The sequence below is a fragment of the Marmota monax genome, unplaced genomic scaffold, assembly GCF_021218885.2.
Source record: "Marmota monax isolate L192 unplaced genomic scaffold, Marmota_monax_Labrador192_F-V1.1 WCK01_AAM20220418_F8-fsc00225, whole genome shotgun sequence".
NCBI lineage: Eukaryota > Metazoa > Chordata > Mammalia > Rodentia > Sciuridae > Marmota > Marmota monax.
The window spans coordinates 13247-35531 of NW_026694524.1; the positions used below are offsets into that span (position 1 = coordinate 13247).

At 40.3% G+C, this 22285-nt stretch overlaps 1 protein-coding gene across 1 annotated transcript; it reads left to right on the forward strand.

The window, feature by feature from the left end:
- Positions 1 to 20331: 20331 nt before the first annotated feature.
- On the forward strand, positions 20332 to 21946 carry LOC124076329 (high mobility group protein B3-like; the record flags this gene model as incomplete). Its single annotated transcript, XM_046420219.2, has 2 exons — positions 20332 to 20862; positions 21860 to 21946. Coding segments are annotated over exons 1-2 (618 nt in total), but the record flags the coding sequence as incomplete, so codon positions are not given.
- Between the last annotated feature and the right edge of the window lie 339 nt (positions 21947 to 22285).

Here is a 22285-nt window from a genome sequence, read left to right on the forward strand (position 1 = left end):
AGGTTTACAAGGTCAATTATCTAAGGTAATACAAGGAGCTAATGAACCTTATGCTGAATTTGTAGATAGGCTTATTCAAACAGCTACCAGAGTTTTTGGGAATACAGAACAAGCAATGCCATTACTAAAACACCTGGCTTATGAGCAAGCGAATCGTTGGTGCAGAGATATCATTAGACCATGGAAACATGAAGATTTAAACACATATATTAAATTATGTAGAGACATAAATGAACAAGAGCAAGTCGTGGCAGCTGCAGTAAAACAGGATTTAGATGCCAGAGACATTAATGAACAAGGGCAAATTGTGGCAGCTACAGTAAAACAGGCTTTAGATGCCAGGCCAAGAACATGCTACAATTGTGAACAAACAGGACATTTTAAAAGGAATTGCCCCATTGGAGGAGGGTTTAACAAAACTAGGTATCAAAGGAGTAGAATACCAGGTATTTGCCCACGATGCCATAGAGGGAGACATTGGGCTAATGAATGCCGTTCTCAAACCACCATAGAGGGTACTCCATTATCAAAAAACGAACAAGGACCAGGTGTTTATCCACGATATCGTGGAGAAAGGCATCGGGCTCCATTGCCAAAAAATGGACAGGGGGGCCCAATGCTCCGGGGCCTAAAACCACAAATATACGGAGCACTGGAGGAACCCAGCAACCCCATCAGGGTAGTGCCCAGGACACATTGTCCATCAGATCCCTCATCAGACAAACCAGAGGGAGCGCAGGGTTGGACATCTGCGCCTCCGCCAGAGCAGTACTAACTCCAGAGATGGGAGTTCAAATCATTCCCACAGGGGTGAAAGGACCTCTTCCCAAAGGAACAGTAGGCTTATTATTGGGACGCAGCTCTTCTACTCTAAAAGGACTTATGATAAGTCCTGGGGTAATTGATCCCGATTATGAAGGTGAAATAAAAATTATAGCCAGTTCTCCAAAGGGTATATCAGTAATTTCACCAGGAGATAGAATAGCACAGTTACTAATAATACCCAGCCTACATGATAAATTTTCCAGTCGTACTGTAGAAAGAGGTTCCAAGGGATTAGGCTCCACAGGTGTAGATTGGGCTATGCTTTCTTTAAATTTAGATTCTCGCCCCATGCTAAAACTAAATATTCAAGGATATGAATTTAATGGGCTACTGGATACAGGTGCAGACCTTAGCATCATCTCTCGTCAAGAATGGCCAAAACATTGGCCATTACAACAAGCCACTCAAACGCTTCGAGGCCTAGGAGTGGCGACTAATCCCCATAGAAGTGCAATGGTATTAGATTGGAAGGATCCTGAAGGATGTGAAGGAACTATACAGCCATATGTATTGGATCATCTTCCTGTAAATTTATGGGGACGAGATGTCCTAGATCAATTAGGTTTGACATTAACAAATAACATCAACCAAAATGCACCCACTATTATGACTAGACAAGGTTTTAGGAAAGGAAAAAGATTAGAAAAACAAGAACAAGGTATACCAGCACCAATACAAATAGATCAAGGAACAGACAGACATGGGTTGGATTTTCAGAAAGGGCCACTGAGACAATCAAAATTACTTGGAAATCAGAAAGACCAGTATGGGTTCCTCAGTGGCCCCTGACTAAAGAAAAGATACAAGCAGCCCATGACCTGGTCAAACAACAATTAGCAGAAGGACATATACAACCTTCTGTATCTCCCCATAATACTCCCATTTTTGTCATCAAAAAGAAATCTGGTAAATGGAGATTATTGCAAGATTTAAGAGCCATTAATAATGAGATGGTTATTATGGGACCTGCTCAATCAGGGATTCCTCAGTTGTCTGCTTTGCCAAACACCTGGTATGTTTTAGTTATAGATATTAAAGATTGTTTTTTTTCAATTCCAATTCATCCTGAGGATAGTCCACGTTTTGCATTTACTATCCCTGCACTGAATCATGAAGGTCCTGATCAGAGATATGAATGGAAAGTACTCCCTCAAGGGATGGCTAACAGCCCAACTATGTGTCAAATTTATGTTAACAAAGTAATCCAGCCACTTAGAAATCAAAATCCTGAACTACAAATATTTCACTATATGGATGATGTATTATTAGCACACAAAGATAAAAACACATTGCTAGAATGTTATGCCACACTTACAAACTTATTAAAAAATTATAATCTAGAGATAGCAATAGATAAAGTACAATTAAATTTTCCAATTAATTATTTAGGAGTTCTATTATCCTCAACCATGGTCCGTCCACCAAAAATTCAAATACGAGTAGATCAACTCAAATCACTTAATGACTTTCAAAAGTTATTAGGAGACATAAATTGGATAAGGCCTTATTTAGGTATACCAACAGGAGAGTTGGGACCTTTATTTGATATCCTAAAAGGTCCATCAGATCCAAATTCACCCCAAATGTTAACGCCTAAAGCAAGAAAGGCATTAAAAATCATTGAAACATATATGGAAAATATGCATTTGGATAGAATTGATATAAGTTTGCCTTTATTATTTATTGTACTGCCAACAAAAAATATTCCTACGGGAGTATTTTGGCAAGAAGGTCCATTATTATGGATACATTTATCTTATTCTCCTAACACTATTCTTACTGGGTATCCTGAGGCTGTAGGACAATTAATACTCAAAGGAATAAAAGCAGCAAAGGGAGTGTTTGGAATTTCTCCCAATAAAATTATTACTCCATATACTATGAATCAAATTGATGAGTTAGCTAATGAGTTAAATACTTGGGCAATAATCATGTGCAAATCTAATGTTTCATTTGATAACCACTTACCATCTAATCCTTTATTGTCTTTTTGGTCATTGCATCCTGTAATTTTTCCAAAAATGACAAGAAAAACACCTATCATGAATGCTCCAAATATATTCACTGATGGGTCAAATAATGGTACAGCAGCAGTAGTTACCCCTGATCAAACTTTTACATTTTTAGTACCCAAACAATCAGCTCAAAAGGTAGAGCTTAATGCAGTTTTACAAGATTTGTGATGTTTAAAGATTCTGTATTTAATTTATTTTCTGATAGTCAGTATGTAGTTAATGCTGTAGTATCTCTTGAAGATGCTGGTAAGATTTCCCCTTCTTCTACTGTTTTCTCTTTGCTTTCCACTATACAAAGTCTAATCTGGGACAGAAAAGATCCATTCTTTATAGGACATATCAGGGCACATACAGGATTGCCTGGAGCCCTTAGTTTGGGCAATGATTTAGCAGATAAAACTACACATGACATACATATTTTCTCTACACTAGAAGAAGTTATAAATTTTCATAAAAAGTTCCATGTCAATGCTAATACTTTACAAAAGCGTTTTAAAATAACTAAGGAACAAGCTAGACAAATAATAAAACAATGTCAAAATTGTGTGACCTTTTTACCACAAGTTAATCTTGGAGTCAATCCTAGAGGATTGATACCTAACCATATTTGGCAGATGGACGTCACACACTTGCCAGAATTTGGAAAATTAAAATATTTGATTGTTACAGTTGATACTTCTTCTGGAATTTTTATGGGCTCCCTTCATGCCGGAGAAAAAACTAAAGATGTTATAGCTCATTGATTACAAAATTTTGCCACTGTGGGTGTTCCAAAACAGTTAAAAACAGATAATGCCCCTGGTTATACTTCTACCTCTTTTAAACAATTTTGCTCAACATTTGGCATTACTCATATAACAGGAATCCCATACAATCCACAGGGACAAGGCATAGTTGAAAGAGCTCATCAAACTATTAAAATGTACTTATTAAAGCAAAAAGAAGGAATTGGGAAGGGGTATATATTCCCCAAAGATAAACTTAAAATAACCCTTTTTACTCTAAACTTTTTAAATTTGGATTCATCAGGACTTAGTGCTGCGGAAAGGCATATGTGTCCAAAAAATGTGCATAAGCCCAAGGTACTTTGGAAGGATATTCTAACAGGACAATGGAAAGGTCCTGACCCAGTAATTGTCTGGAGTCGGGGGTCTGTTTGTGTGTTTCCACAGGGAGAACAGCAGCCGATTTGGATTCCAGAAAGATTAACCAAGGTTCTGACCCAGTGATTGTCTGGAGTCGGGGGTCTGTTTATGTGTTTCCACAGGGAGAACAGCAGCCGATTTGGATTCCAGAAAGATTAACTAAAGCGATTTCTACAGACCAAAAAGAAGATGATTTGGCTCAAATCCATAACAACTGATATCCAAAACTCCAGTTTGGCTATTCTTACATCTGCAACAGAACCAGGATGCTTTTTTCAATATCTATTTTATTATTGCCCTTTGCCATATCATGAAGTTCTATTTTGTTTTTTGAGCTCATACAGACCTAGGTTAATGTTTTGCTGATCAGTTCTATTTTTTTTGACTATAGAGTTTTTAAACATTGCAATGGAGATTTCACCTGTAAAAAGTTATAAGGCCTTTACTATAATGTTATGTGTTGTATGTATTATATTATGTGTGCACACTTGTGTTTTGTGTTATATGTTTGAATGTACGTATGTCCATATATCATATATGATGAGCGCTCATGATAAAATGGATCCAAATTTTTTTTTCATGTGATTTATATGGTTTAATTTAAATTGGGTAAACAACTGTTGAGGATTGTTTTAATATGTAAACAAAAAAAGAAGGTTAACAGAACTGTTTGTTTACTTTCACCTTTCCTTTTCATTATATTTAATAATTCTCTTAAAGATAATGTAAATTGTTAAGAAAATTGTTTTATTTTAGTGCCTTCTGTAATGTTACATAATTTTTTCTTTAGCCATTATTGCCAGAATTCCTATCTTCATCCCAGTGCCGGTGAAGACAATGTAAATTGTTAAGAAAATTGTTTTCTTTTAGTGCCTTCTGTAATGTTACATAATTTTTTCTTTAGCCATTATTGCCAGAATTCCTATCTTCATCCCAGTGCTGGTGAAGTCAAAGATAAAACCAATCTACAGCTTCTACAATAGCCATCACTGAACTGCTTGCAGAACTTACCTGGACACATTGTGAGCTCACCTGTATGCATTGTGAACTATCTGTTGGTACAGCGACTTGTGGTAGTGTTGGGGTATTTTTGCTGATGATGTCATTGGTGGTACAATTTTTCCAAAAGGAGCCGTCAATAGGCTTGGTGTATCTTCCTCCCTTCTGCTTGTCATGATCGTCCAGCTAAAATTTGGGGGCCAACAGAGGTGAGGCAAAGAACCTCACCCCCCCGCTGGTACAAAGACCTCTCCACAGGTGTGGCTGTATACTGGACCGGTAGTCAGTGACGGGTAAGATCCAATTGCAATGGTACCAACCTAAGGACCATATGTACTATTGGACAACCTAAGGCAGGTTCGGTCCCTAAGCCACATGCTTGTTGTTTAAACAGAGAGGGGGAGATGTTGAGAGCCACAGCCGAAGGGGCCCCAGTAAACTTCCAGCTGCCAGCAAACTTCCAGCTGCTGGCTGATGATTGGCTCACAGCGGCCCCAGCAACATCTAGCTGATTGGCTCCTCTGCGGTGATGCTCATTGGGCTGTTTCCCTGCCCTTTCAGACCACGGAGCTGCTCACTGGGGGACTTTTTTGGCTCCGCCCACGTGACCCAGCCAATCGGCCTCAAGAGCAGGAGGATTGTGGGAGGTGGAGAGAAGCTTGTGGGGGAGAGAGAGGCTTGTGGAAAGCCGGTGGTGGCAGTTGAGGCTCTGAGGGTTTTTCCTGAGAGGCTGTTTTGTTTGGCGTGTGTGGTTCTAAAAATAAAGTTAGTTTCTTTTGACAAGTGGCTCCTGATTGTGCCCAGCCAGACTGCGGCAATCACCCACTTTTAGAATAAACTTAACCAAATACAACCTAAGCATTGTTTGAATTTCAATTTGGATAAAATAAATATAAAAATAAAATTATGATATATTGGGAGATAACTGAACACTAAATGGATAATTGATGATATTAGTAATTATTGCTAATTGTTGAGGTACAGTATAATATTTTGTTTGAATTTTTGTCCTTTTTTTTTGTAGTACTAGAGATTGATCTCATGGGTACTTTATCACTGAACTACATCCCCAGTCATTTCTATTTTTTATTCTTAGATAGGGTCTCACTAAGTTGTTGAGGCTGGCCTTGAACTTGTGATCCTCCTGCCTCAGCCTTCCAAGTAGTTGGAATTACACTGAACCTGACTACATCCTTATTTTTAAGTTCAAATTGTTTTATTCAACAATCCAAATTGTATACATACACACATACACACACAACATAAATGAAACAAATTTATCCTTCATAAACTTTCTCTTTTTCTTTCTTTCTTTTTTCTTTCCTCCTTCCTTCCTTCCTTTCTTTGTGTGTGGTACTGAGAATTGAACCCAGGGTGCTTTATCTCTGAGCTACATCCCCATATCTTTTTAATTTATTTATTTTGAGACAGAGTCTCACTAAGTTGCCTTGGCTAGCCTGGAATTTGTGATACTCCTACCTCAGCCTCCTTAGTAGCTGGGATTCGGGCCTGCACCATTGTACCTGGTCAGATTTATTTTCTAAACCTGAGATAGGAATTTGGGGATACAGAAAAAGAAACATATGTGTAGTCTCAAAATAGAAGTGCCCATGCACCATTAGGATGTAGAAACATTCATGAACCCTTTTATTTTCTGTGACTGGGGACTGAACCCAGAGGCCGCTACCACTGAGGTATACCATCAGTCCTTTATATTTTATTTTGGAACAGGTTCTTGCTATGTTGCCCAGCCTGGTCTCAAATTTGAGATCCTCCTGTCTTAGAATTTCTAAGATTAAAGGAGTAATCTGGCACACATGAATCTTTGAAATGCAATACAAAAACCCCCTGAACAATCTCACCCATGTTCTAAGCCCATGTTCTTAGCCAATGTTCTTGGCCTATGCCCTTTGCCTGCAAAAAGCAACCTGATATAAAGGCAATACTTAAGCACTAGAAAAACTAGTGTGAAATTGTGTAACTCCACCCTGACTCTGATTCTAACTCTAGTTCAGGCCCTACCTATTGTCCCTCTATATATTAACACTGCTGGCCAAGGGGTTGTCTCTCCCTCTGGAGATGGCTGGCATTTTCCCTTGAATCAATTTTCTCTCTCTCTCTCTCTCTCTCTCTCTCTCTCTCTCTCTCTCTCTCTCTCTCTCTCTCTCTCTCCTTCTTTTTGTGGTACTAGGGATTGAACCTAGGGGTACTTTACCAATGAGCTAGGTCCCCAGCCCTTTTTATTTTTTTTATTTGGAGATAGGTCTTGCTAAGTTGCCCAGGCTGGCCATGAAATTGCAGTTCTCCTGCCTTAGCCTCTTGATAGGATTACACAGTATACGCATGGGTCATAGCACCCAGCTTGAATGTGTATTTCTTACTTTATCTGAAGAAAGTCTCTCCCTTGAGATAGACTGCATTTTCCCTTGAATATATATACCTGCTTTCGTGAATAAATCTGCCTGTGTCTCTGGAGCATGCTGAAATTCTTTTTATCCTGTACTCAGAGGTCCTCCACTTGTCCCAAGTCAGTTCCAGTCTTCAGGACAAAAGCACAAGGAAGCTGATTAGAAAAAATCTTGCAGAAGATTAAAACAAAACAAAACAAAACAATCATAAGTTGTTTTATTTTTGGGGGGGGCGGGGATACCTGGGAGTGAACCCAGGGCTGCTTAACCACTGAGCCACAACAATACCAGCCTTATTTTGTATTTTATTTAGAGGCAGGGTCTCACTGAGTTGCTCAGTTCCTTGCAGTTGCTGAGGCTGGCTTTGAACTTGCGATCCTCCTGTTTCAGCCTCCCAAGCCATTGGGATTATAGGAGTGCGCCACCATGCCTGGATTTTTTTTCAGATATTGATGGACTTTCGTTTTATTCATTTATTTATATGCAGTGCTGAGAATCAAACCCAGTGCCTCACACATGCTGACAAGCGCTCTACCACTGAGCTACCACCCCAGCCCCCCACTTTTTTAAAAAATATATATTTATTTTTCAGTTTTCGGTGGACATAACATCTTTTATTTTATTTGTATGTGGTGCACAGGATCGAACCCAGAGCCCCCTGCATGCCAGGCAAGCGTGTTACCGCTTGAGCCACATCCCCAGCCGTTTTTTTTTTTTTTTTTTTTTGGTACTAGGTACTGAACCCAGGGATGCTTAACCACTGAGCCACATCCTCAGCCCCTTTTTATATTTTATTTAGAGACAGGGTCTTGCTAAGTTGCTGAGGGCCTTGCTAATCATGCTGGCCTCAAACTTGCAATCCTCCTGCCTCAGCCTCCCAAGCGCCTGGAATTATAGGCCTGTACCATCACACCCAGCTCAAGAGTCTATTAAGTGAGCTGCCATCTCTATTGTCAACATTGAAACTTAAGAAAACACATTTCTCTGAAATCCCTGAATGATCTTGCATTCTGGCAAGATCATTGCATTCTATGTTCTATTAATGATGGAAAGTGTCATCTCTCTCCAAGTAGATGGCAAATTTGTTTTTCTGATTTGTTACTATCTAATCTATTAATCCAAAGAGAAAAAATGCCTCTCTAGAACACTGTCTTTAAAAAAAGGCTTTTCATGACACTTTTCTGAGTAAACTCATTCATTCATTCAAATAGCTGATAAATTATTTGACCAGTTCTAATCATTTTTTTCTCTCTCTCTCTCTGGATTGAGCTCTGGGATTCTCTAACACTGAGCTACATCCCCAGCCCTAGCCCTCATTTTTTTAATTTTGTTAAATTGCTGAGGATGGTCTTGAACTTGCTATCCTCCTCCCTCCGCCTTTTGAGTTGCTGGGATTACAGGTGTGTGCCACCAGCCTGTTTCAGTTCAGCTATTTTTATTTCTGTTCCTTCATGAGATAATTTAAATTCCAGATATTACCTGCAGACCATTTATTGTCCGAATGTTACTGAACCCAAGTCTGTCTGCTTGTTGCACCACAAGCCAATTAAGTCACGAAACAAGGTATTGAAGCAATAAAAATAACTTTGTTTGAAAACCTGGCTGATCCAGAAGATGGAGGACAGTCATTAGAAGTCCACCTTCACGGGCTGGGATTGTGGCTCAGTGATAGAGCGTTTGCCTAGCATGGGCGGGACCCGGGTTCAATTCTCAGCACCACATAAAAATAAAGGCATTGTGCTATACCTAAAAAAATAAACATTAAAAAAAGAAGCCCACCTTCAAGATAGCTAAGCTATGATACCAACCTAGGTGTCCTTCAATGGATGAATGGATAAAGAAAATGTCATATAAGGGCTGGGGTTGTGGCTCAGTGGTAGAGTGCTTGCCTCACATGTGTGAGGCACTGGGTTCCATTCTCAGCACTGCATATAAATAAATGAATAAAATAAAGGTCCATCAGCAGTAAAAAAATATTTAAAAAACAGAAAATCTAGTATATATACAAAATGGAATATTACTCAGCCATAAAAAAGAATGAAATTATGGTATTTGCCTGTAAATGGATGGGGATGGAGACTATCAGGCTAAGTGAGATGAACCAATCCCCAAACACCAAAGGCCAAATGTTCTCTCTGTTATGCAGTTGCTAACAAACAACAAGGCAGTGGGGAGAATAGAAGTACTTTGGATTAGACAAAGGGGAATGAGAGAAGGGAGAGGATGGGAATGGGAAAGACAGTAGAATGAATCAGACATAACTTCCCTATGTTCATATATGAATACACAACCAGTGTAATTCCCACATGATGTACAACCACAAAAATGGGCAGTTATACTCCCTTATGTATACTATGGCAAAATACACTCTACTGTCATGTATAACTAAAAAGAACAAATTAAAAAAATAATGGGGCTGGGGATGTGGCTCAAGCAGTAGCGCGCTCACCTGGCATGTGCAGGGCGCTGGGTTCGATCCTCAGCACCACATAAAAATAAAAAAATAAAAAAGATGTTGTATCCACCGAAAAGTAAAAAATAAAATAAAAATTAAAAAAAAAGAAGTCCATCTTGCTCCTTAGAGTCAGTGAGGGGTTCTTTTTGTTTTAGCCATTTTTTTTTATTTTTTAGTTGTAGTTGGACACAATACCTTTATTTCACTTATTTATTTTTTTATGTGGTGCTGAGGATCGCACCCAGGGCTTCCTACGTGCGAGGCGAGCGCTCTACCCCTGAGCCCCAGCCACAGCCCCAGTGAGGGGTTCTTAATGGGGAGGTTTAAGGAAGTGGGATAAAAGGAATGCAAATAAAATCAAGAAGCTATTTTTGAATTGCAGGCCATAGGTATCATGAGAGTTAGGTTTCTCTGGTTGCTACTATGGTAGAAACCTGTAATTCAAATAATGTTTCAGTCAGCTTTGTGTCATTGTGACCAAAATACCTGACAAGAACAACTTAGAGGAGGGAAAGTTTATTTGATGCTTATGGTTTCAAAGGTCTTAGTCCATAACCTCAGCAACTTATCAAGGACCTAAGAGTCCCTCGTTCTGGGCCCAAGGTGAGGCAGGACATCATGGCTAAAAGGTAGGGCAAAGGAAAGCAGCCTACCACATGGTGAGCAGGAAGTGTGTGTGTGGGGGTGGCACTGGGCAGATGCATTCTTCCAGGGCACACCCCTAGTGATCCACTTTGTCCAGCTACACCCCACTGTAGACATACAGTCATCACCCAGTCCATTCAAACTAGGATGGACTGATTTGGGTACAGTTCTCACAATTCAATCATTTCACTTCCCACTGTTTCTGCATCAACACAGAAAGTTTGGGAGGGATACCTTATAGCCTACCCATAACTATCCATTGTTAGTATAAATGACCATCTTAAGCTGTACATTAACAGACCATAAGCTTCCTGCCACCTGAAGTACAAGAATGGAGGTTGCAAAAAAAAAAAAAAAAAAAAAAAGAATGGAGGTTGCTTAAAGGCTGTTTGTGTCTTCTCTGTGTTCTGTGATATTACTTGTGAGCTATTAAGTTTTTAACAATCCTCTATTATGCCAGAAGCAGTGAGGCACACCTGTAATCCCTGCAGCTTGGGAGGCTGAGACAGGAGGATCATAAGTTTCAAAGCCAGCCTCAGAAATTTAGCAAGGCCCTAAGCATCTAAGTAAGACCCTGGCTCTAAATAAAATACAAAAAAGGGCTGAGGATGTGGCTCAGTGGTTAAGTGCCCCTGGGTTTAATGCCCAGTACCCAAACAAACAAACAAAAACAAAACCCAATCCTCTATCTTCTAGGACTAACAAAGTCTTTCAATATGGAGTTAATGTTGCTACATTAAGACCAGAGGTATAGGGGTTGGGGTTGTGGCTCAGTGGTAGAGTGCTCGCCTCTCACGTGTGAGGCCCTGGGTTCGATCCTCAGCACCACATAAAAATAAATAAACAAAATAAAGATATTGTGCCCATGTATAACTAAAAATATTTTTAAAAAGACCAGAGGTATAACAAAAAGTACAGGGAGAGCCAGGCATGATTGGCACATGTCTACAGTCCCAGTCACCCAGGAGGCTGAGGCAGGAAGAGTGCAAGTTCAAGGTCAGTCTCAGCAATTTAGCAAGGCCCCAAGCAACTGAGTGAGATCCTGTCTCCAGAGAAAAAAGAAAAAGGGCTGGGGTGGGGATGTAGCTCAGTGACAGAGCATCCCATCCCTGGGTTCAATTTTCAGTACTAAAAAACAAAAAAAAAGATCTGAGCATGTGGTAAAAATGTCCTGTGCACCCAAAACAGAACAATATATGATAAAAATCAATGATCGTTTTGAATAAGAACTTTAATACAGTTTGAATAGGTGGATATTTCTTTTTTTCCTTTCCATTCCTTTGTTTTTTTCAGACAGGATCTCACTAAATTGCCCAGGTTGACTTGAAATTCCCTATCCTCCTACCTTAGCCTCTGGAGTACCTAGGATTACAAGATAGTAACTGGGATAACAAGCTTGCACCATAGCACCTGGCTCTAGATATTTCTTTAGCATGTTAAAATATGTACCTGAAACCCACAGAAGCCATCTATTAAAGTGAGAGAAAGAATGAGATTGATTCCTGTCAGAATATGACATGTCCTAAAAGAACTAGCCAATGATAGTTAAGAAATTAGAGACAGAAACTAGAGGAGCAAATTTTAGAAATGAAAAAATATAAAACATTTTTGAAAAGATAGGTGCCCCTACACATATGGATATGCTGAATAAACTCCAGTGGCTGTACAGATGCAAAAATGTAAAATAGTTAATTCAAACCACAAAGAAATTTAGTGATACTTTTATAAACTTGGGGAAAGGGAGCCTTGCAATACTTTTTTTTTTTTTTTTTTTTTTTTGCACCAGGGATTGAACTCCGGGGCATTTAATCACTGAGCCACATCCCCAGCCCTTTTTATTTTTTATTTAGAGACAGGGTCTTGCTGAGTTGATTAGGGTCTTGCAAAGTTGCTGAGGCTGGCTTTGAACTCATGATCCTCCTGCCTCAGCCTCCCGAGCTGCTGGGATTACAGGTGTGCGCCACCACACTCAGGCTTATGCTAGACTTTATAAAGGAAGACAGTCATGTTTCAACAGGGAGTACTTTATAATATGGCAAAAGTAGCCAGGAAATAATAAAACTTTGTCAAGGTGACCTGACAGGTACCCAATCCCTAAAACCACAGACTGTCCTTTACTGATCCCACAGATTGCCATAAATTGGTTTATCATCCCCTGAACCCATTACTAACTAAAGTCTCCATTCCTGATATAAGCCAGAGTCCAGGTAACTGGTAACAAAGCCCCCTTCTATTTTTATCTGATCCTTTCTTTCACTCCTTGCCTACTTGCCACAGATGAGCTGCTCCTTAGCAGCTCGTCAAGCCTTAGGTTTTCCACAGCCAGCATGGCCAATGTGAGCTTTTGGCTCCTTTGAGGACGGGTGGGCAAACCATCTGTGGGCAACTGCGCCTCCCACTACTCCCCCAGGGGGTGAGGTTAAGTGTAGGGGGCACTTGGCCCCATTATGGTAAGGTGGGACAGCGGTGTGGTTGTTGGAATTGCTTCTCACAGTGTGAAGTTTTGATTCTCTTCCTGCTCACATAGTTCAACCCATAGACATAAAATCCTAAATATAAAGTTATAATGGACATAAAAATTATATACATATATGTAATATGAAATTATATACATATATATGTATATATAATATGGGTAAGATTTTTCTCTTTTTTTCTTTTTGGGTAGTGGGAATTGAACTCAGGAGTGCTTTACCATATTTTTAAAAATATTTCTATTAGTTGTTGATGGACCTTTAATTAATTCATTCATTTATATGCAGTGCTGAGAATCGAACCCAGTGTTTCACACATGCTATGCAAGCGCTCTACCACTGAGCCACAAGCTGCACCCTCCTCCCTTTACCATTGAACTACATCCCCAGTACATCCTTTTTATTTTAAGACAGGGTCGGGGTGTGGCTAAATTGCTGAGGCTGGCTGTAAACTTGCAATCCTCCTGCATCAGCCTCAAGAGTTGCTGCGGAGGCTTAAAATCGTTTTTATGAAAAATTTTGAGACTTGCTATGGTTACACACTGGTTCATTATATTTTTTATCCATGCATTTAAGATTTCATAATCAAAACAAAACAACAAGCCAGGCGTGGTGGCACACGCCTGTAATCCCAGCTGCTAGGCTCAGGAGGCTGAGGCAGGAGGATCCAGAGTTCAAAGCCAGCCTCAGCAATTGGCAAGGTACTAAGCATCTGTGAGTGAGACCCTGTCTCTAAATAAAATACAAAATAGGGCTGGGGATGTGGCTCCGTGAAAGAGTGCTCCTGAGTTCAATCCCTGGTACCCCCCCAAACAAACAAACAAACAAAAATATTAGGGGCTTGGGGGTATGTAATTGCAGATTCGTGGGACCCCAATAGACCTCCAGGAGCCGAATCGGATGCAATCACACAAGAGTCTGGACTCACAACCGCAGCGGTCCCGAGGAGTGAGTCCTGGCCTGGGGGATAGTCTATGTGTCACAACATCACACAGCAAATCATTTCACACAGCGGGAAAATCAAACAACAACTCTTAACATTGATTAGCGCTGGCGGGAACAAGTTGGGTAAGGATGATTGGTTAGTTCAAGTGGTGGATACGTTTGAACTGATTGGTTTAGGCCGTGAGGGGTTGCAAGAGTGTATATGCTAAACTGCAGGGTTGCCTAATCATTCTATCAATCACCAAAACTACTGGGAGGGCCGCTTGGTATTTCAGGTATCTTCCCTGTCTCACTCTGATTGGTTGTTGCTATGGTCGAAATTAGGCCTCAGGCATTCTTTTGGTCTTTTCAGGAACTTGCGTTTGCTGAGTCTAGGACATCTGGTATGGACAAAAGACTCAGCAGGGTAGCTATGTGCTTAGGAACAGGTTTTCCAAGGACAAGGGTCACCGTCCTGCTTTGGATAGGTCCTGCTCTGAGGTACAGGCTGGTTTTTCAAAAATGGAGTCACATCAGTTTCTCAGGTGTAGCTTAGTGATAGAGCACTTCTCCTAGTATGTGTGAGGCCCTAGGTTCCATCCCCAGCACCAAAAAATAAAAATAAATAATAAGGTAAACAAGCAAATAAAACATTCTTCTGAGAATTGGGATAACACACAGGCCTCTTCTTTTTTGGGAGGAGGGGGTACTGAGGATTGAATCCAGAGGTGCTTTAATACTGAGCTACATCCCCAGTCCTTTTTTAAATATTTGAAACAAAGTCTAGCTAAGTTGCTTAAGGTCTCACTAAGTTGCTGAGGCTGGCCTTGAAATCCTCTTTGCCTCAGCCTCCCCAGTCACTAGGATTACAGTCTTGTGCCTCCATACCCAGCTCCTTTTTGCTTTTTAAACTTTACTTTTTTCTGTGCATTTTTCCTTTACATTTTTATTTTTACTCCAACTCCAGGCACATTCCCTTGAAGAATTATGCCTATTATGTCTAGAGGTATATAGAAGAGTATATATCTCCAGCTGGGCACAGTGGCCCACACCTGTAATCCCAGCGGCTCAGGAGGCTGAGACAGGAGATCTTGAGTTCAAAGCCAGCTTCAGCAAAAGTGAGGCACTAAGCAACTCAGTGAGACCCTGTCTCTAAGTAAAATACAAAATAGAGCTGGGGAGTGGCTCAGTGCTCTAGTGCTCCTCAGTTGTTCAATTCCTAGTTCCAAAAAAAGGGGGGGTATATACCTCTATCTGATAATATGTGTACATGGGGCAAGTTGGCCATTGTTCACCATTATGCAACCAAATCCTCTATGAGTGCTAAATGTCTTCATCTTTTTAAATCCTAAAATGGTGACTGTGACTTAAGATGGCCATCCAGATGCTAAGCAAGGACCTTATAGTCTGTCTTTTTAGTCTGTTACTGGCCCTTTAAGACCTGGGCCATGATGTGTAGATCTCACCAGATCTTGGCTGCATGGGCCACTTATAGGAATAAACCTGTCTAAGAGAAAGAGGGTTTACTGAAACACAATCTAGCCTTTGAATGTTTTCTTCTGAATTATTAAACAATTTTGACATTAAAGTTGGTCTGTCAGGGGTAAAGTATGAAAGAGATTCTATATGTACAGGCATTTATGCAGTTGCATGATAAGGGGTCTGAACTATCAGAAACTAATTTGAAGGTGCCAAAAGGCACTGCCTCTGGTGTGCAAGGATAGCAGGACACCAGAAGAAATGGTTAAAAAGATTTAAATCTTTTAAACCCAGTGCTGGCACTCTCAGCACTGTTACTCATCTGGCCCCAGGCAGCTACAGATCTTCTCATTGTGGTCAAGAATACTAGTCCTAAACTGGAAAAAGATCCCAAAAAGGCTGCCTGGGCTGTAGAAAATCGGTCAAAGAGAATGTGGCCTCTGCCCTGCCTTGCAGTCACTTTTGCCCCTGGGGGGGTGGAGGTTGATGGTCACAAAAGATGTGGCAGTAGGTTTCAGTACAGTTAGTTTATGATCTGGGGACAGGAATAGTCTCTCCTTTTAAGATCTGTTAGGACACCCCATTTGGCCAGGGGATATTCATCACTGGGCAGAGCAATTCTTTCTATAACAGTATCCCATCAAACTGAATGCCTGGGGAGACTGGCAGAATAAATAAATGGACCCAGAAAAGAAACAGACAGAAACTAAGGCCAACCTGTGTTTTGTAGGCAGCCTCTGAAAAAGGATCTTCAAGGAAGCCTAAAGAAAAGGATGGAGGGGCTGGGGTGGTAGCTCAGTGGCAGAACGCTTGCCTAGCACATGTGAGGCCCTGGGTTCGATCCCCAGCACCACATAAAAATTAAATAAGCAAAATAAATGTAAAAAAAGGAAAAGAAAAGGATGGAAAGGGCCTCCTCCATTGCATATCAATATGCCTAGAATAAGAAAAAGGCCAAAAAGGAGCCTCTGGGTAGAAATGACAGTGGAGAAATCACTTACAGTGGATGGCATTTTAATAATGATAAGAGAGATAGGTCAGGCTCTGTTGAGAGCCACAGCGGAAGGGGCCCCAGCAAACTTTCAGACTGCCAGCTGATGATTGGCTCACAGCGCCCCAGCAACATCTAGCTGATTGGCTCCTCTGCGGTGATGCTCATTGGGCTGTTTCCCTGCCCTTTCAGACCACGGAGCTGCTCATTGGGGGACTTTTTGGCTCCGCCCACACAACCCAGCCAATCGGCCTCAAGAGCAGGAGGATTGGGGGAGGTGGAGAGGCTTGTGGTTGTGAGAGAGGCTTGTGGGAAGCCGGTGGTGGCAATTGGGCTCTGAGGGTTTTTCCTGAGGAGCGGTTTTGTTTGGCCTGTGTGGTTCTAAAAATAAAGTTCATTTCTTTTGACAAGTGGCTCCTGAATTGTGCCCAGCCAGACTGTGGCAAGGCTCAAAAATAACCTGTCTTCCAACCCCTTGAATGCCACAAGGGAGAGAAAAGATTAAGACAATTTTATTGTATATGCTAGATTTTCCAACCCTCTCCTGGGATGAAATTTGTTGTGTAAATTAAATGCACAGATAACATAAGGACTGTTTCAGAATATGAGTTTAATAAAGGGCCCAAAACTAGAAAAGATAAAAGGAAGTTATAGGTATGAAAACATATTTTAGCATGGAAAATTAGAAGGTAAAAGAAATGTTTCTGAATGAGAAAGTATTTTGTCTGGTAAAGAAATATTCTTTAGGTAAAGTCCAAGATGAAAGAGGACAAAACTAAGGATGTAAAGTTGTGAATGTCTTAGTAAGTCACAGGTTTGTGGAAGGTAATCTCAGAAAGTTTGTGTTTGTGATTAAATTGGCCATAAGTAGCACAGTCAAAGTTATTTGAACTTTAATGTATTGATAGGAAGTAAAGTCTGAAACATCCATCTGCTCTTATCAAGATAATTTTCTTGTATTTGTTAGGTTTTATTACTTGAGGAAACTAAGTCTTAAAGGAATTAGGGTTTGTACCTGTGTTAAAGTCTTAAATGATTACTTTGTAACTGGTTAAACAAACATCTGTTACTTAGGTTATAAAAATATAGTTGACACCCTAAATATATGTGACTAGGTATATATATGCATCTGAGAACTATCAGTCTAAGCCTTGTCTAAGTGTTATGGAAAAGTTTATAAAATGAAAATTTACTGGCAAGATAACTAATAAGTGATCTCTTTTATATATTGTATCTGACATAGAAGGGCCACACTACTATTTGAAGACCTGTCTTATATCTGTTTGCTTTGACTAAGTCAATTTCTGATTATTAACACTGTTTCCTAAATGTATAAGATATTTAAGGCTATCCATTGACTTTTTTTTTAAAGAAGCACCAGAAGTTAGAAAGAAACCTTTTCTTTTTTTTTTTTAAAGAGAGAGTGAGAGAAAGAAAGAGAGAATTTTTTTAATATTTATTTTTTAGTTTTCGGCGGACACAACATCTTTGTTTGTATGTGGTGCTGAGGATCGAACCCGGGCCGCACGCATGCCAGGCGAGCGCGCTACCGCTTGAGCCACATCCCCAGCCCCTCCATTGACTTTTTTAAAATATTTTTTTTAGTTGTAGTTGGACACAATACCTTTTTATCATTCATTTATTTTTATGTGGTGCTGAGGATCAAACCCAGGTCCCTGCACGTGCTAAGCAAGTGCTCTACTGCTAAGCCACAATCCCAGCCCCTATCCATTGATTTTTGCATTGATTATTGTTACCGTACACTATAGATTCTAAATTTTACTTTAAAAGTTAAACTTAGTTAAATGTAAAGCTTAGGGGAGAGCACTTTATCAAGTTCGTGTTCTCCAAACTAAAATTATCGGTAGTAATAGCCTTCTTCAGATTCATATAGAAATAACAAATTCAGTTGGTATTTATTTTTGTCATCTAATGTTTATAACTGGATAAAGGTAACCTGTTGTCAATAAGTTACACATGGGCTGAGGATGTGGCTCAAGCGGTAGCGCACTCGCCTGGCATGCGTTCGGCCAGGGTTCGATCCTCAGCACCACATACAACAAAGATGTTGTGTCCGCCGAGAACTAAAAAATAAAAAATTCTCTCTCTCTCTCTTAAAAAAAAATAAGTTACACGCACAATGTTTAGTGATCTCTGAGGAATCTCAGGTGACTTTTAAAAGTAGATAGGAACAAGATCAGTTTTTTTGATATTTCTTTTTTTAGTTATAGGTGGACACAATATCTTTATTTTATTTTATATGGTGCTGAGGATCGAACCCAGTACCTCATGCATGCTAGGTGAGTGAGCACTCTAATTTGAGCCACAACCCCAGCACACAAGATCAGTTTTGACCAATTGCCCTTAAACACCTGGAAGAATATAGCTAAAGCATAGATTTACACACACATACACACACATATCAGTATACTTTAGCCATTAGCATATATATGATACTAATATACATATATATATATATATATCATATACATACACACACACACATATGATTGTGTGTGTGTGTCCATTAGCCTTATAACTATGTAGATTCCCGTACTTAAGGTTCTCAAGAGGGGAATCCCATTTCTATTTTGGGCTTTGTATCACATTTTGGGAGATTGTCATACATTAATGTGAATAAAAAGAGTATCATGGTGTGGTACATATATACAGAAGAATGAAATTATGGCATTTGCTGGTAAATGGATGGAACTGGAAACTATCATGTTAAGTGAGATAAGCCAATCCTATAAAACCAAAGGCTGAATGTTCTCTCTGATATGTGGATGCTGACTCACAATAGAGAAGGAGGAGTGGAGGTTCCCGGAATTAGAAAGGGGGAATTAAGGGGAAGGGAGGGAGGGTAGGAATGGGAAAGATAGTAGAATGAATCAGACATAACTTTCCTATGTTCATATATGAATACACGACCAGTGAAACTCCACTTCCTCTACAACCACAAGAATGGAAAGTTATACTCTATGTATGTATGATAAGTCAAAATACATTCTACTGTCATGTAAAACTAAAAAATAACAAATAAATAAAAGAGTATTATGGGGCTAGGGAATGGCTCAGTGGTAGAGTGCTTGCCTAGCATGCTCAAGCCCTGGGTTCCATCCCTAACACCACTAAAAAAGAGTATTACTTCCTGCCTTCACCCCTATTAAATTGAACTTTTGTATATTTAATTATTTGAAGCAGTTTGGCTGAAATCACATCTTTCTTTAAGTATCTGACCACTTTGATACCAAACATAGTCTGTATATTTGATAGTCCTCCAAACACAAATGTTATTCTGCCTGACACTGATGGTACTTTGAACAGCCATTTTCTTGGGGTTGCAGGAGGAAGAGCTCATAGGGTTAGCACTAAAAGAGGATCCCAGCTTCTAAAGGAGGGATAAAAGAACCAAGGACATAAAGTAGCCCAGGCTATACCTGATGAAATCAATTGCCCACCTCTTGCCTCCAAGTTTACTTCTTGGTGGTCCATGATGCCAGCTGAGGTTGCCATTACAACGAAACCAAATCGACAGCAATTTGTCCCCTAAAAAATGATGGCTCCTAGATGGGTGTGGTGGTACCGGCCCATAATCCCAGCTACTTGGGAAGTTAATGAAGGAGATTCACAAGTTTGGAGCTAGCCAAAAAATATCAAAAATAACCTGTCTTAAAACAAAATTAAAAGGGCTGAGGGTATAACCCCATGGTAGAGTAGGCCTGGGTTTAATACCTAGTACTGGAAAAAAAAGGGGGGGTGGGTACTAGGTACCATATATGTGGTGTGCATATGTAACAAATTACATTTTGTGAGGCAACCGCAGGCCACACCCATCCCCACCCATCCACCCCCAGCCACACAGCCCCAACCCCCCAGAAACCTGTGGCGTCCGTACTGGACGGGTGGCAGCATCGGATTCAAGGGGCACTTTCTTTCATCAGGAGGCTTTTAACAAAATGGACATCAGGATGCCTAAAGGTGACCCCAAGAAACCAAAGGGCAAGATGTCTGCTTATGCCTATTTTGTTCAGACTTTCAGAAAAGAACATAAGAAGAAAAATCCAAAAGTTCCTGTCAATTTTGCAGAATTTTCCAAGAAGTGCTCTGAAAGATGGAAGGCATTGTCCGGGAAAGAGAAATCTAAATTTGATGAAATGGCAAAGGCAGATAAAGCACGGTATGATCGGGAAATGAAGGATTATGGACCAGGTAAGCGAGGCAAGAAGGACCCTGATGCCCCCAAAAGACCACCGTCTGGATTCTTGATGTTCTGTTCAGAATTCCACCCGAAGATCAAGTCCACACATCCTGGTATCTCCATCGGAGAAGTGGCGAAAAATCTGGGTGAGATATGGAAAAATTTAAGTGACGGCGAAAAGCAGCCGTACATCACTAAGGCTGCAAAGCTGAAGGAGAAATACAAGAAGGATGTTGCTGACTACAAGTCAAAACGAAAGTTTGGTGGCGCAAAGGGCCCCACTAAAGATGCTGGGAAAACGGTAGGAGAAGATGAGGAAGAGGAGGAAGAAGAAGAAGAGGAGGATGAATAAAAAAGCCGTTTATCCATCTGCTTATGAATACCTTGGAGTATCGGAGCGCCATCCGTGATTGACAACATCTTATTTAAGATACGTCTGTTACTCTCATTAGTTCAATTACAGAATTTGATCACAATCATATTGTAGTCTCTCAATATGCTCTAGAAATTGTCAGTGGTTTACAGGAAGTGGCCCTGGGCACCCTGAAACTATCAAAGTTGTATGTATTTCCAAACATTTTAAAAATATGTTCTCCTTACTCTGTACATTTTGCTGTTGGGGTGACAAAGTATTTGAATGTTTCTGGCATTTTTTTTTTAATTTGTAAGGTGGTGTTAACTATTTGGTTATTGGCTAGAAGCCCTTAGTTACAACTGTATTTATCTATAGTTTGTAAAAAGAACAAAACAATTGAGACACTCTTGATGTTCCTTGCTTGGCTTTGAGGCTGTGGGGGAATATGCCTTTTGGAGGCGCTGTAGCTCAGGGTGTGCACTGTGAGGCTAAATCTGTTGACACTACAGTGGGCATCCATTTAGCTTCAGGTTGTCTTGTTTTTGTATATAGTGATATACCATTCTGTTACCTTTCTTAGTTGTGGAAAAGGGGAAGTCAGCTGGCATGAGAAATGTTGATTTTTTTTTTTAAATTAAGTACAGGAGATTTTAAACTTTGTTTTCAAACAAACTGTCGAATTCTTCATTGTCAGCAAAGCAAAGAGCCACTGCATCAATGAAAGTTCAAGAACCTTTTGTACTTAAATACAATTTGCAATGTTATGTTATTTTTTGTATGTTTCCAATGCTGAAATGTTTTTTGAAGTTAAATAAACAGTATTTACATTTTTAAAAATTACCTTGTGTGAATATGTGACAATGACTCCCATATGATTATGTATAATCATGATGCACTGAGAAAAAAAACTTACAGTGCACAAGGCCCTGGGTTTAATCCCCAGCACCACAAAAAAGAAGAGGAGGAAGAGGAGGAGGAGGAGGAAGAGGAGAAGGAGGAGGAGGAGGAGGAGGAGGAGGAGAAGGAGGAGGAGGAGAGGAAGAGGAGGAGGAGGAGAGGGGAGGGAGAAAAGGGGGAAGGGGGAAGGGAGAAGGGGAAGAAGGGGGAAGGGGAAGAAGGGGGGAGGGGAAGGGAAGGGAAAGGGGAAGGAAAAGCCAAAAATTTAAGGTATAACTTCCAGGCTGAGGATATAGCTCATAGAGCCCTTGACTAGAATGGCCAGGCCTTGGGTTCAATCACCAGCACCAACACTACCAAAAAAGGTACAATTTTCCTTCCTAATACTTGTAGGGGCTGGGGTTTGGATCAGTGGTAGAGTACTTGCCTACCATGTGTGAGGCCCTGGGTTCAATTCTCAGCACCATATATA